This window comes from Esox lucius, chromosome 5, assembly GCF_011004845.1.
Source record: "Esox lucius isolate fEsoLuc1 chromosome 5, fEsoLuc1.pri, whole genome shotgun sequence".
NCBI classification, from domain to species: Eukaryota; Metazoa; Chordata; class Actinopteri; order Esociformes; family Esocidae; genus Esox; species Esox lucius.
The window spans coordinates 4,006,645-4,021,741 of NC_047573.1; the positions used below are offsets into that span (position 1 = coordinate 4,006,645).

The following is a 15,097-nucleotide window of genomic DNA, read 5'->3' on the forward strand; positions in this document are numbered from 1 at the left end:
ATTATTTCCTTCCTAATGAAGGAAAACGTCCCTGTTTCATTGAGTTTAGTGTTATTCCACCCTAATGAAGAGAAAAATCCCTGTTTCATTGGGCTCACAGGATTATTCCGACCTTACGAAGGGAAACATCCCTGTTTCAGTGAGCTCACAGGATTATTCCAACCTTACGAAGGGAAACATCCCTGTTTCAGTGAGCTCACAGGGTTATTCCGACCTTACGAAGGGAAACATCCCTGTTTCAGTGAGCTCACAGGGTTATTCCGACCTAACGAAGGGAAACGTTTCAGGGAGATTCATTCAGCTGTCTTTCCATCCAGGAGCTGGCTGCTGAATCGAAATCTGATGTCAACCTCAAGCTCTATGAGAAGGCCTGCCAAGGTACATGTCTCTGGTTTCTTCTAGTCTGTATGTCTCACTTACATAATATGCTGTGTGATTTGCTGTGTGATTTACTATATATATATTTATATTTGTGTGTCCCAGATTTGCAGGTCAAAGAACGTGTGATCGAGGACATGCGACTGGCTCTGACTGAGCTGGAGGAGACCCAGACCGAACAGGACCAGGTGCTGGAGGCCAAACTGGACGACATCGAAGCCCTGACTGAAGGTTGGGTCCCTGGGAGCTTTCCATTGCTTGGGTCCCTGGGAACTTTCCATTGCTTGGCTCCCTGGGGCCTTTTTATATATTGGTGGTTTTCTATATTCACACACAGACATTGTTTATTATTATCAAACCGAGTTAATTATATTCTGTTACCTAGTGCCAAGAATATAAACAAGGTAGGCATCTTTACAGATGAGGCTGGGTTTTGGAAACCCCAGAGGACGTATTTGGCAACCACTCCTCGAAAGACACACACACTCTCTCACACCCACACACACACACTCCTGGTTGTTGAGTTGGTGAAAGGAGGTGTAGACACTCCTGTTGGACTGGGTGACAGTGCTCCGATGGTCTGTCATTTCAGAGGTGGAGAAACTCAAAGCGCTGTTACGCCACCGGGACAGCGGAGAAGACCTGAAAGACAGCCAATCAGACGACGCCAAACAGGAAGCACTTCAGGCTCAACTCACCTTGAAGGTGCACATCTAAATATTTAGCAGCTGACATTTTTTTCTCCTGGATTAATTGGTGCCTGTACGTTGACTCCCAAATATGTAATTTTACACGTGCCTTTTTCAAAAGAGACACAACTGCCTGTCGGTACTGGTGCCCTGCCACCTGAACTGAGCCGTTTTGGAGCACAGTGTCAGCCCCTGTGCGTGTCCGTGTGCGTGTCCGTGTGTGTGTGCGTGCGTGTGTGTGTAGACGTGCACCGATAAGCACCAGGCGGACCGGAGAAAGTGGCTGGAGGAGAAGATGGTTCTGATCCGACAAGCCAAGGAGGCTGAGGAGAAGCGGAACCAGGAGATGAGAAAGTACGCTGATGGCCGAGAGCGACACGCCCAACAACAAAGCCAACTGGTAAACAAACAACATCCTGTACCATTGGCACACATTCCAGAAATGAGCCGTTCCCACAGTACGGTACCTGTACATGGGGTTAGTCCTAACGGTTTTGCCCGCAAGTTCCGTCTCTGATGAGGAACCGTGAGTCAGAGGAATGGAAATTGAGAATCATCTCAACCTTCTGATCCCCTTAGGAAGCCCTTTCGGCCCAGCTCAGGGAGAAGGAGCAGGACCTTCTGAAGTGGAGGAAGGAGCGGGACAGCCTGGTGGCCGCCCTGGAGGTCCAGCTGACCAAGCTCCTGTCCAGCAATGCAGACAAGGACAAGCTGATAGCCAGTCTACGCTGCGACACCACCTCCCCACCACCAGAGGTCAGCGTGAGCACACACTCTGGACTCTAGCTGGGGCTGTCAGAGACTGTTCATGTGTTATTGAGGTTGGGTCTGCACTGTGGTTGGTCACTGACATTTTTCATCCATTGACAATCTTGCTCAAAGTGCATCTAATTTGTGAAATGCCGTTACGCAATAATGTAATTCTCAAAGTCACTCTTGGAAGGTGCATCAGTTAAATGGCTTAACTGAATAACTGAATAAACATAAACAAACTAATTCATTATTATAAAAAAAAACAATCCTAATAGAACTGACACACATTCTCAATGAAGGCAGAGTTGATGCTCCGCTGTGTTTTGAGACACAGTGGCAACAAGACAAAGGACCACAAGGAGGGGTGAAGTCATTACTGATCCATAGAAAAAAAAATGACGTTTTCAATAATTGAGAGAATGCATACTTTATTTAATGATTTCTCTATAATTTAAAAAGGAGAAGCGATCAAATACATTTTTATTGGATTCCTGAACTGTGACTTCTCCCGCCCAACCCTCTCGTGGACATGTCCATCTTTCCTCCTTCAGAGACACATTAAACCATCCGTGGCCTATCAGCGGCCATCACATTGCAGGTCTATTACCTAACCGTCTCTTCTCCTTCAGAGGGACCACATCCAGCTAGAGGAGCTGCAGAGTCATTTGTCTGAGAGGGAAACTGAGATTCTTACTCTGAAAGAACAACTTAAAGCTGCCCTCAAATCTGGCAGCGTTGTTTCAGCCCAGTCCGGTAGTGACCACAGAGAGACAGCCACCCAGGTAAGGCAGAGGGCAGTCTTCCTTTATTGGCATCGTGCCCAGGATCCAGTGTGTGAACTGCTCAATCGAGAATCTGATGGTCACCTCACAAAACATCTAAATGTTTAAACCTTCTAACTGAACCTTTTTATCTACTTCACCCATTTGGTGAGTTGATTTGTTGATTTTGTGTCTCTGATAGACTGAAGTAGACGAGTGTCCTCTGAAACGCGAAGCTGTCCATAGTGGCAGTCCACTGGTGGGTGGAGGGACGATGGCAAAGCGGAACAGTCAGGTAATGTCTCCGGTCAGGGGTCTGGGATGTCTCTGGTCAGGGGTCTGGGATGTCTCTGGTCAGGGGTCTGGGATGTCTCCGGTCAGGGGTCTGGGATGTCTCTGGTCAGTCAAGGCTTTACTGTCCTTCACACATTTTCCTTAAAATTGCTGCCTGAACAACCAATAGGCAGTGAGTAGTTAGGCTTATTCTGTTCGCACCTCATTTATTTTTGCAGTGTGTTGAGCAACACGTGCAGTTAATTTAGTTAGGTGCATATTTAACTGATCTGACATAGTAGTTGCTTTCATTGGATGTTTGTGGTTTTGTTTGGGATTTGAGGCACCACTGAGTGGAAAGTCACTCTGGATCCCAAAATGTCCCAAATATGTGGTGACCTCACCTCTCTGTGTACCCCCATGCTGTAGAGGTCTGGGGGCTACCCCTCCGTTCTGGAGTCCTCTGAGATCTCCACGGAGGGTGGCCGGACCAGCCGCTTCCCCAAGCCGGAGCTGGAGATCTCCTTCAGCCCACTGCAACCCAACCGGATGGCCCTCAAACGACAGGGAGAGGATGTGGTCAACGTCAAAATCACCCGCTCAGCCCGCAAGAGGAAGAGCACAGAGATAGATAAGGTAACTGGTAGGAGGAGGAGACAACCTTCTGTTTCTGAAAGTGTTACGGTATGCTAGTGTGGTCTATTAAGGTATGCTAGTGTGGTCTATTACGGTATGCTAGTGTGGTCTATTACGGTATGCTAGTGTGGTCTATTACGATATGCTAGTGTGGTCTATTACGGTATGCTAGTGTGGTCTATTACGGTATGCTAGTGTGGTCTATTACGGTATGCTAGTGTGGTCTATTACGGTATGCTAGTGTGGTCTATTACGGTATGCTAGTGTGGTCTATTACGATATGCTAGTGTGGTCTATTACGGTATGCTAGTGTGGTCTATTACGGTATGCTAGTGTGGTCTATTACGGTATGCTAGTGTGGTCTATTACAGTATGCTAGTGTGGTCTATTACGATATGCTAGTGTGGTCTATTACGGTATGCTAGTGTGGTCTATTACGGTATGCTAGTGTGGTCTATTACGGTATGCTAGTGTGGTCTATTACGGTATGCTAGTGTGGTCTATTAAGGTATGCTAGTGTGGTCTATTAAGGTATGCTAGTGTGGTCTATTAAGGTATGCTAGTGTGGTCTATTACGGTATGCTAGTGTGGTCTATTATGGTGCTGCACCACTGTGACATAGTTTTCATGACTCTTTATGTTAGGGACTCCCCAAACCTTGAAACTCAGCAGACACTATCCACAAGGCTTTCTTTACAGACTGACAGTGACAACGTTTGATGGAATCAGATCTAAGTTTAGTCCAGACTACAACTTTTTGTGACTAATAGCCAGAATTTTGGTAGATCGATCAGCTGAGGGGGGGGAGGGGGGGGGGTTCTGTTCAAGAGAGTTGAAGATTGAGACATTTGTCCTCTGATACATCTCGCCAACCCGTTCTGCTTCTTTTGACTCCTGCTGCATGAGGATTCAAACCCTGACTGCAATGAAACCGCTGTACTGACAGATCGTGACTCCAACGCTGTCCCAGGTGGAAGTCTCCTCCCCATTGCCTTGAGTGATTTGTGGAGAGCATCTGTACTGCGACATCCCTCGTCTACATCTGGAGCCAGTCAGCAACCTAACTAATTGCCGTAGCGCAAGAAACCACACTTTTTAATTGGCTGAGATGAGAGATTATGAAGTGTTAATTGGGTTCAACGTATTAGAGGTTTACTGCCCAGTCTTTAAACGCTTTGAAATTGCCAGCTTGGGCTTCCATTGTGGGGAGGGAGGAATTGTCTTCCCATTACATGTGTGTTCCCTAATACCTTCCCAGTTATCGTGTGAGACAGAGTTGATTTAGTGTGTGTGTGTGTGTCGTGAGTGTGGTGTGTGTGTGTTGTGATTGTGGTGTGTGTGTGTGTGTGTGTCTCGTGAGTGTGGTGTGTGTGTGTCTCGTGAGTGTGTGTGATGTGTGTGTGTGTGTGTGTGTGTCTTGTGAGTGTGATGTGTGTCTTGTGAGTGTGATGTGTGTCTTGTGAGTGTGATGTGTGTCTTGTGAGTGTGATGTGTGTCTCGTGATGTGTGTGTGTCGTAAGTGTGGTGTGTGTCGTAAGTGTGGTGTGTGTCGTAAGTGTGGTGTGTGTCGTAAGTGTGGTGTGTGTCGTAAGTGTGGTGTGGTGTGTCGTGAGTGTGGTGTGTGTCGTGAGTGTGTGAGTGTGGTGTGTGTGTGTGGTGTGTGTCGTGAGTGTGTGAGTGTGGTGTGTGTGGTGTGTGTCGTGAGTGTGTGAGTGTGGTGTGTGTCGTAAGTGTGGTGTGTGTCGTGTGTGTGGTGTGAGTGTGGTGTGTGTCGTGAGTGTGGTGTGTGTCGTGAGTGTGGTGTGTGTCGTGAGTGTGGTGTGTGTCGTGAGTGTGGTGTGTGTCGTGAGTGTGGTGTGTGTCGTGAGTGTGGTGTGTGGTCGTGAGTGTGGTGTCGTGAGTGTGGTGTGTGTCGTGAGTGTGTGTCGTGAGTGTGGTGTGTGTCGTGAGTGTGGTGTGTGTCGTGAGTGTGGTGTGTGTCGTGAGTGTGGTGTGTGTCGTGGTGTCGTGAGTGTGGTGTGTGTCGTGAGTGTGGTGTGTGTCGTGAGTGTGGTGTGTGTCGTGAGTGTGGTGTGTGTCGTGAGTGTGTGAGTGTGTGAGTGTGGTGTGTGTCGTGAGTGTGTGAGTGTGGTGTGTGTCGTGAGTGTGGTGTGGTGTGTGTGAGTGTGTGAGTGTGGTGTGTGTCGTGAGTGTGTCGTGAGTGTGTCGTGAGTGTGTCGTGTGTGTGTCGTGTGTGTCGTGTGTGTGTGTGTGTGTGTGTGTGAGAGAGTGTGTCGTGTGTGGTGTCGTGATGTGTGTGTGTGTGTGGTGTCGTGATGTGTGTGTTCGTAAGTGTGGTGTGTGTCGTAAGTGTGGTGTGTGTCGTAAGTGTGGTGTGTGTCGTGATGTGTGTGTGTGTGTGTGTGTGTGTGTGTGTGTGTGTGTGTGGTGTCGTGTCGTGATGTGTGTGTGTGTGTGTGTGTGTGTCGTGTGTGTGTGTGTGGTGATGTGTCGTAAGTGTGGTGTGTGTGTGTGTGTGTGTGTGTGTGGGTCGTGATGTGAAGCTCTTACAGAAGACACAGAAGGAATATTTATGAGTGTTGAAACTGCAGTTGGAGACGAATAATTATATTAATGACCACTGTGTTTACTGTGTTCTAAGACTGGAGAGGCTGAGTGAGGTGGGGGACATCGGGGGAGGACAGGAGAGGGTTGAGTGAGGTGGGGGACGTTGGGGGAGGGTTGAGTGAGGTGGGGGACATCGGGGGAGGACAGGAGAGGGTTGAGTGAGGTGGGGGACGTCGGGGGAGGACAGTAGAGGGGTGAGAAGGACACCCCTCTGTGCATTTGTGATGATGGTCTAATTGGGGGAATTTGCCGTCCCCGGCTCCAGTGTGCTGTTTGATGGAGACTGGTGGATCTGAGGGTTCCCGGGTCTCTTTCAGTGTGAAATGTCCTATTCTGGTTTCTGACACATGTAATGGTACATTAACACTGGCCTTACAGAAATCCCTGCTGCCTGTCTCTCTGACACACAATACCGGGGATTAAATTGTTGTTACTATTACTACTACTACTACTATTATTACTACTACTAGTATTACTATTACTATTATTACTACTACTATTATTACTATTACTACTACTACTATTATTACTATTACTACTACTACTATTATTACTATTACTACTACTACTATTATTACTATTACTAGTACTACTATTATTACTATTACTAGTACTACTACTATTACTAGTACTACTACTATTATTACTAGTACTACTACTATTATTACTAGTACTACTATTATTATTACTATTACTACTATTATTATTATTATTACTGCTACTATTATTACTATTACTACTACTGCTACTATTATTATTATTACTACTACTGCTACTACTATTATTATTATTATTACTACTACTACTACTATTATTACTAGTACTACTATTATTATTACTATTACTACTATTATTATTATTATTACTGCTACTATTATTACTATTACTACTACTGCTACTATTATTATTATTACTACTACTGCTACTACTATTATTATTATTATTACTACTACTACTACTACTACTGCTACTACTTCTATTATTATTATTACTACTACTATTATTATTATTTCTACTACTACTATTATTTTTATTATTATTATTATTACTACTACTGCTACTACTACTACTACCACTACTACTACTACTACTACTACTACTACTACTAACATTATTATTATTGTTATTATTAGGAGCCAGGGTGGTCTTGGTCACTCCCTCCCAGTACAGCTGTACGTTAAGGCCAGGGTTTTATCTCCTGGTCACAGCTCTCCTTTATCTTGTCAAGCTCGACTGACTCCTTGTGGTGGGTTGGGCACCTGCAAGCTCCATCGCGGTTGTTGACCGGGGAGCGGTGTCACAAGGGTGATTTGATCATAACTGACCAGTTGTACATCGATTACGCTTTTCCAATGACGACTTTGAAATACATTGTAGAAAATACAATGGACAGAAGGTGATTTAAAATACAATTTAACAGACTGCATGCAACTTGCCCTAATAGTGTCGGTTGTGACCTTCAGTCAGTCGCTGCCATTAGTGTCCTCGTATCGATGGCCAGGTGTCTGTGGTATAATATCAACGTTGAAACATGGGTGCAGTAGACTGTTTAATCTCGTCGACCTCACGAGGTGCGTCCATTGTTTTCTACAGAGTTTAACAAACCTTTTTTGTCTTTGAAGAAGAAAAGCTGGCACAGTAAGGCTAAACGGGAGGCAACCAACGGCAAGTCTCAGGTACACGTCTCCCCTCAAACTGTCCTCCACGCGCTGTTCCTCCTAGAAGTGTCCTCTCATCCATCACAGGGTTCATGTCCTCTTCATGCTCCTCCTACCAGTGTCCTCTCCTCCATCACAGGGTTAATGTCCTCTTCATGCTCCTCCTACCAGTGTCCTCTCATCCATCACAGGGTTCATGTCCTCTTCATGCTCCTCCTACCAGTGTCCTCTCCTCCATCACAGGGTTCATGTCCTCTTCATGCTCCTCCTACCAGTGTCCTCTCCTCCATCACAGGGTTAATGTCCTCTTCATGCTGGCTTGTAATCAAGCATGTTTCACCCCAGTCAATCATTGTCCCTCTCCACTATTTTATATTACCCCGTTCTGTAATTGGTCAGTTGGCATAATGGCAACCCTATGTCCTCTAATGAGATGGTGGTGTTGATCTTAATGTTCTAGCCCTTGGCAATTCCTGCTTCCTACTGAACATTTCTATAAAAAAATGGTTTATATGTGCTTCATTGGTTCTTGAAGGCTGTAGTTTTTATAAATCAGGAAGACAGATCGTAGTGTTGGAAATATGCTTCCAAAATGAAGACTGACAGCACCTTCTGCCTAAACTGCTCAAATGCAGTTGGTCATGTTACTGAGTAATAGATTATTTTTTGTACTCATTTAGCTTTCAGGTGAACTTATGCTCCTTGCTAACTAGATTTGTGCAGGGATGTCTTACACTGCTGTGAAACATGCGTTGTTAATCTGTAGTAATGGAATGCTGATGACTTGTTTAAAGGCATAGTATGTCATGGAGAACATAAAAAAAAAGTAAATGTCTATTAGATAAAAGGGTAGGTTTTGCAACCCATTGCTTAACCTGCATTGCCTGGAAGTGTAGAGGTTCGCAGCTGGATAGCAGAGTGGTGAAGTGTATTGGGCCTGAAAAACAAAAGATTGTTGCTCCTAATCCCAGAGTCCACTGGGTGAAATCCCTGCTGTTCTGTTCCCAGGTAAATGTTAACTCTAATTGCTCGTAGATTGACCGGTAAATCGAGAGCTTCGCCTTGCGGCTCAGCTCTTTCTTCACCACGACAGACCGATACATTGACCGCATAACTGCAGAAGCTGCACCGATCCGTCTGTCAATTTCCCCGTTCCATCCTTCCCTCACTCGTGAACAAAACCCCTAGATACTTAAACTCCTCCACTTGAGGCAGGCACTCTCCACCAACCTGAAGTGGGCAAGCCACCCTTTTGCGACTGAGGACCATGGCCTCGGATTTGGAGGTACTGATTTTTATCCCCACCGCTTCACACTCGGCTGCAAACCGTCCCAGTGCATGCTGAAGGTCCTGGCTTGAAGGGGCCAACACGACAACATCATCCGCAAAGAGCAAAGACGAAATCGTGTGGTCCCCAAACCTGACACCCTCCGGCCCCTGGCTGCGCCTAGAAATTCTGTCCATAAAAATTACGAACAGAACCGGCGACAAAGGGCAGCCCTGCCGGAGTCCAACATGCACTGGGAACAAGTCTGACTTACTGCCGGCAATGCGGACCAAGCTCCTGCTTCGGTTGTACAGGGACCTGACAGCCCTTAGCAAAGGACCCAGGACCCCATATTCCCGAAGCACTCTCCACAGGATGCCGCGAGGGACACAGTCGAATGCCTTCTCCAAATCCACAAAACACATGTGGATTGGTTGGGCAAACTCCCACGAACCCTCCAACACCCCGTAGAGGGTATAGAGCTGGTCCAGTGTTACACGGCCTGAACGAAAACCACACTGTTCCTCCTGATGGTGGTTCTACTATCGGCCGTATTCTCCTCTCCAGAACCCTGGCATAGACTTTCCCGGGGAGGCTGAGAAGTGTGATTCCCCCTATAGTTGGGACACACCCTCAGGTCCCCCTTCTTAAAAAGAGGGACCACCACCCCGGTCTGCCATCCCAGAGGCACTGTCCCCGACCGCCACGCGATGTTGCACAGGCGTGTCAACCAAGACAGCCCCACAACATCCAGAGACTTGAGGTACTCAGGGCGGATCTCATCCACCCCCGGTGCCTTGCCACCGAGGAGTTTCTTGACCACCTCTGTGACTTCGGCCCGGGTGATGGACTAGTCTAACTCTGAGCCCTCATCCTCTGCTTCCTCAATGGAAGACGTGACAGCGGGATTGAGGAGATCCTCGAAGTACTCCTTCCACCGCCCGACGACATCCCCAGTTGAGGTCAACAGCTGCCCACCTCGGCCAGACGTTCCCAGCAGACCTTTACAGTACGCTTGGGCCTGCCGAGTCTGTCCAGCTTCCTCCGCCGCCATCGGATCCAACTCACCACCAGGTGGTGATTAGTTGACAGCTCCGCCCCTCTCTTCAACTGAGTGTCCAAGACATACGGCCGCAGGTCAGATGAAACAAAGTCGATCATCAACCTGCGGCCTAGGGTGTCCTGGTGCCACGTGCACTGATGGACACCCTTATGCTTGAACATGGTGTTCGTTATGGACAAACTGTGACTAGCACAGAAGTCCAATAACTGAACACCACTCGGGTTCAGATCAGGGGGCCGTTCCTCCCAATCACGCCCCTCCAGGTGTCACTGTCGTTGCCCACGTTGGCGTTGAAGTCCCCCAGTAGAACGATAGAGTCCCCAGTCGGAGCACTTTCCAGCACCCCTCCCAGAGACTCCAAGAAGGTCGGGTACTCTGCACTGCCGTTCGGCCCGTAGGCACAAACAACAGTGAGAGACCTATCCCCGACCCGTAGGCGCAGGGAAACGACCCTCTCGTTCACCGGGGTAAAGTCCAACACATGGCGGCAGAGCTGGGGAGCTATAAGCAAAGCCACACCAGCCCACCACCTCTCACCATGGGCAACTGCAAAGTGGTGAAGAGTCCATCCTCTCTCAAGGAGTGTGGTTCCAGAGCACAAGCCGTGCGTAGAGGTGATCCCGACTACCTCTAGTCGGAACCTCACGCACGATCTCAGGCTCCTTCCCCGCCAGCGGGGTGACGTTCCACGTCCCTAGAGCTAGTTTCCGTGTCCAGAGATCGGGTTGTCTAGGCCCTCGATCCTCTCCGCACCGGCCCCTTATGGTCCCTCCTGTGGATGGTGAGCCCACAGGAAGGCGGCCCCACGTCGCCCGGCCGGGCCCCATGGGGAAAGGCCTGGCCACCAGGCTCTCGCGTACGAGCCCCAACCCCGGGCCTGGCTCCAGGGTGGGGCCCCGGCTGCGCCATACCGGGCGACGTCACAGAACTCAAAATTGTACTCATCTTTAAGGGGGTTTTGAACCGCTCTTAGTCTGACCCGTCGCCTAAGACCTGTTTGCCTTGGGAGACCCTACCAGGGGCATATAGCCCCAGACAACATAGCTCCTAGGGTCACTCAGGTACTCAAACCCCTCCACCACGTTAAGGTGGCAGTTCATGGAGGGGCTACTTCTCATTTTAGAAGAGAGGCCTTGATCTCCAGCGGGTCTCTTTGGGTCTTTTTGACTTCAGCTCTGTACAGCTGAATGGAGTCTCAGATCCTGGGAGGAAACGTTTCCAAATGCTGCACTGTTGCTGTTTTCCACAATCTTACAAAGACAGAGGATAGTAATTATGGACTGTTATAAGTCCGATTAGTAGCATAGTACTGTATGTCTTTGTCAATACCGTTTATTTAGTAGTTGTTGGTAAAAACAAAGGGACCAGATTTTTTCTGTTATATTGTCCCCCTGCAGTAGTCGGATGTATCGTCACAATTGAAGTTAGTCTTAGATTAGCTTCCACTTCAAAACCTCACCACTGCATTTCAATGTCTTTCCTCAGTTATCTGCATCTTTCTCCCCCACGCCCGTCTGTCTCCCACGCCCGTCTGTCCCCCACGCCCGTCTGTCTGTCTCTCGTCCCCCACGCCTGTCTGTCTGTCTCTCGTCCGTCTGTCTGTCCCCCCCCACGCCCGTATGTCTGCCCCCCCCCACGCCCGTATGTCTGTCCACCCCCACGCCCGTCTGTCTGTCTCTCCTCCCCCACGCCCGTCTGTCTGTCTCTCCTCCCCCACGCCCGTCTGTCTGTCTCTCCTCCCCCACGTCCGTCTGTCTGTCTCTCCTCCCCCACGCCTGTCTGTCTGTCTCTCCTCCCCCACGCCCGTCTGTCTCCTGTTTATTTCTCCCTCCGTTTCTGTCGATAGGTCTGTCTTGTTCTTACTCTTGCGCGGGGTCTTGTGTTTTACAGGAGGTGAACAGTGAGAACCAACGGAACAACTGGACCCGACTGACTCCTAAACTGGCCATGCACCAGGAGGAGGTGAGACCCCCTTCTGTCGTCCTGTCAAACAGACTAATGCCACAGTAGGAGGCAGACAGGGAGGACCTCCCTAATGGACTGGAGCCCCTCCCCTAGGCCTGAAGAGACAGGGTTGACTAACATCCACCAATGAATAGGCAGGACTGCCTGACATCCACCAATGAATAGGCAGGACTGACTGACATCCACCAATGAATAGGCAGGACTGACTGACATCCACTAATCAACGTGTTGTGTTGGTCTGGTGGTGGCTGTGTAGTAACTCAGGGAGGGCTTCTGTTTGGAAAATGTTATTTTCACTGACGTTTGAGAATTTTACCAGACACATTTAGCCTACAGCACAATGAACTAATTAAAATGCTATCAATTCTAAGGGAATGTTAGTCAAGACATCCCATTTGCTTCAACACGTTGTTTGCTCCTTGGGATTTCAGGTTGGTTGTTTTGTAAAAAGACTTTGTGACAACTGCTGATGTAAAAAGCGCTTTATAAATAAATATGATAGATTTAAAATGAAGTAGAAAAACTGTTCTCATAACATAAGTTTTATTGGAGAGCCAATTGTTTCTCATTGTGTCTTCATTGATAAATCAATAAGTGTTTTTACTGTTTGTCATCTGATCATGCAAAAATATTCAGGTGGTCCAAAAGGTCATGTACTCTTACAATCTTCACCCAGCACAGCTAGAAGAGGACTGGCCCCCCCTCAGTCTGGTTCCACTCTAGGTTTTTCCCAAATTTAGACTCTGGTAGGGAGTTTCTTCCTAGCCAGTGTGTATTAAATGTGGTTGCTTGATCTTTGGGGTTTCAGCCTGGGTGTCTGTATGCTGATGTAAAATAGACTTTATAAACTACATTTGATTGATTGACCTATAGCCTACATAGTAAAAAAAATTCAGGCTGTTGAACATTTAAAATCTGCCTAATAAATAACAAAACAAGTCTTTAGGTAGGCCAATGTCATTCGTTTTGTGCAGAACTGCGAGGCAGTCATGTTGCCCTGTTGATAGTTGACTCAACAATTGCCTCAGAATTGCAGGGTGGCACCAGAACCGGCTTTCAGGTATTGGAATGAGTGTTTCCCAAGCTAAAGATGAACTTGGCTGGTGTTATAAAACACAAGCAATGGAAGATGACGAGTGCCTGATTTTCATGGCTCTCGCTTGTTTTGCATAGCAGTGGAGGGTGTCCTGATATACAGCTGATCTTGGCCTGTTCAAAGGGAGCTTCTCCTGTTGGGGAACTTTAAACTCTCCAAGTCCTTCCAGCAGCTTGTGATGTGCGTTAGTCTGGTTATGTTTTCCTGCTGAAGACAGAATCGTGTGGCCGTCTTTGGTTTTGGAGAGTATCCTCTCTCCATGGGTGCACTGTGAATCTGGGTGTCATTAAGGCGATCCTTGTCAGTTCTGCCCCATTAGAGTGCACTTCACCGAAGTCCATTTTGAGGACCTTGAGAGCAGGTTAGATGTTTGTAAAACTTAAATTTTACCTTCTTTTTTTTACGGCCAATCCCTGGCTTCAGCCAGCAAACGGAAGCCCTGGTCTCTGACTAGGTCTCTCTCCAATTATCCCAGTGAAACTTTAGTCGTTAAGAATGCTGCATGTCAATATAATTTATTGGCGTACATCTATCACATAACAGAATATATTTTATTCTAATTCTGCTTCGACTTTTCCATAGCCGTCCACGGCAAACGGCAGTACAGACCTGAGCTCCGTGAAGTCCCAGGACTCCCAATCCAGCCTGCGGAATAAAAAGGAGGGAACGATGCAGAAGATTGGAGACTTCATCAACAGCTCTCCGACGTTCTTCGGCACCAAGGGTAAGGGCTCATGGGCCATAGCGCAGAACGTCTTAGGGTCCCTGGCAGTCCCTTGTGTGATTTCACTGTAGATTTCAGAGGCCCCTACACAGACCTTACAGTCATCAAAACAAATGGCCAGAAATGTGGGAGCCGAACTTGAGTTACAGCTGAACACCTGGTCCAGAGCTAGTAAATCTTGGTCCGGAGCAAGTCCATGGCAGATGTCCAGAGTCTCTGCCACCAGGGCAATTTGTTTCCAGCTTTATCTATCTTTAATGTTATAATGGCCCAGGAGGGTCGAGACTGCTGAGCTTCTGAATTTTTGTCACGAGCACTTAATGAATTTTTTTTTTTTTTTTTTGCAGCTAAAAAGATAATGGGATTGGTCAGTGGGAAATCTCCAGAGACGGGGCTGGGCTCTTCCAGGAGCTTAAAACCTAAGAGGTCCAAGAGGAAGCTATTCAGATCTGAGATATCCTCTCCAATGAACTTCCCTTCACACACGGTGAGGACCAGCTGTCTCACAACCTGGGAATAAACTCACATGTATGCATATGGACAGTGAAATAGACCATTTAAAGTTGCCTCCAGACAAAAAATTATCTCTGTCACTAAGTGGTTTCATGAAAATGTTTTTGGCTGTGTCACGAAGTGTATTAAAAATCCAAGTGACAATCGTCTTGCAACAAGGTTTTGAGTCTGAACACACCTTTAGTGGTTATCTGAGGTGGGAATAGTCAGTGTAAGTCTTTACTTAATTTAAAACCCGTGAAACAAGCTTGTTTTCCGTTCGGTTGGAGGTACAGCAGTTGAACAAAACTCATGTGGCTTTTCCAAGTTTATTCTAGAAGAATCTGTGTGTACATTTTATTAATTCAGAAGTCCTACTGTAGATGAAGCAACCGTGGATCGTCCCTTTACGTTTAAGTGATATTGGTTACTGAGATGAGGTTTTAGAAAACTAAATAAATTGTGTATCTCTGTGTGTGTGTGTGTCTCTGTGTGTGTGTGTCTCTGTGTGTGTCTGTGGGAAAGATTAAGAGACCACTGCACCTTATTTCCTTTCCCGAAAGGTTGAAAAGGAAGGTTTTGTGTTGGGAACAGAAGGGTTAAAATGAAGAGACCACTAGAAATTGAACGCTTCTGTTCCTCACTCAAAACATTCCTTTTCAACCTTTTTGGAAAGGAAAGAAAAAGGTGCAGTTTTATCTTCATTTTTTCCAGAAACAACACAGCACAGTACTT

The 15,097-nt window shown here is 47.2% G+C and overlaps 1 protein-coding gene across 4 annotated transcripts in view; it reads left to right on the forward strand.

The window, feature by feature from the left end:
- The window catches only part of kif20ba (kinesin family member 20Ba), a 28,801-nt gene that overhangs the window by 11,401 nt on the left and 2,303 nt on the right, over positions 1-15,097 (forward strand). For 2 of the 4 annotated variants that reach the window (XM_029120116.2, XM_034292461.1), the window contains 12 exons: positions 318-378; positions 484-609; positions 971-1,083; positions 1,312-1,467; positions 1,647-1,823; positions 2,450-2,602; positions 2,784-2,876; positions 3,284-3,490; positions 7,720-7,773; positions 11,976-12,047; positions 13,729-13,870; positions 14,218-14,357. In XM_029120116.2, coding sequence (XP_028975949.2) covers positions 318-378; positions 484-609; positions 971-1,083; positions 1,312-1,467; positions 1,647-1,823; positions 2,450-2,602; positions 2,784-2,876; positions 3,284-3,490; positions 7,720-7,773; positions 11,976-12,047; positions 13,729-13,870; positions 14,218-14,357 — 1,494 coding nt within the window. Of the gene's footprint in view, positions 1-317; positions 379-483; positions 610-970; positions 1,084-1,311; positions 1,468-1,646; positions 1,824-2,449; positions 2,603-2,783; positions 2,877-3,283; positions 3,491-4,396; positions 4,806-7,719; positions 7,774-11,975; positions 12,048-13,728; positions 13,871-14,217; positions 14,358-15,097 lie in introns of those variants that run through there. The other 2 variants (XM_029120117.2, XM_029120118.2) reach the window with 2 other exon arrangements.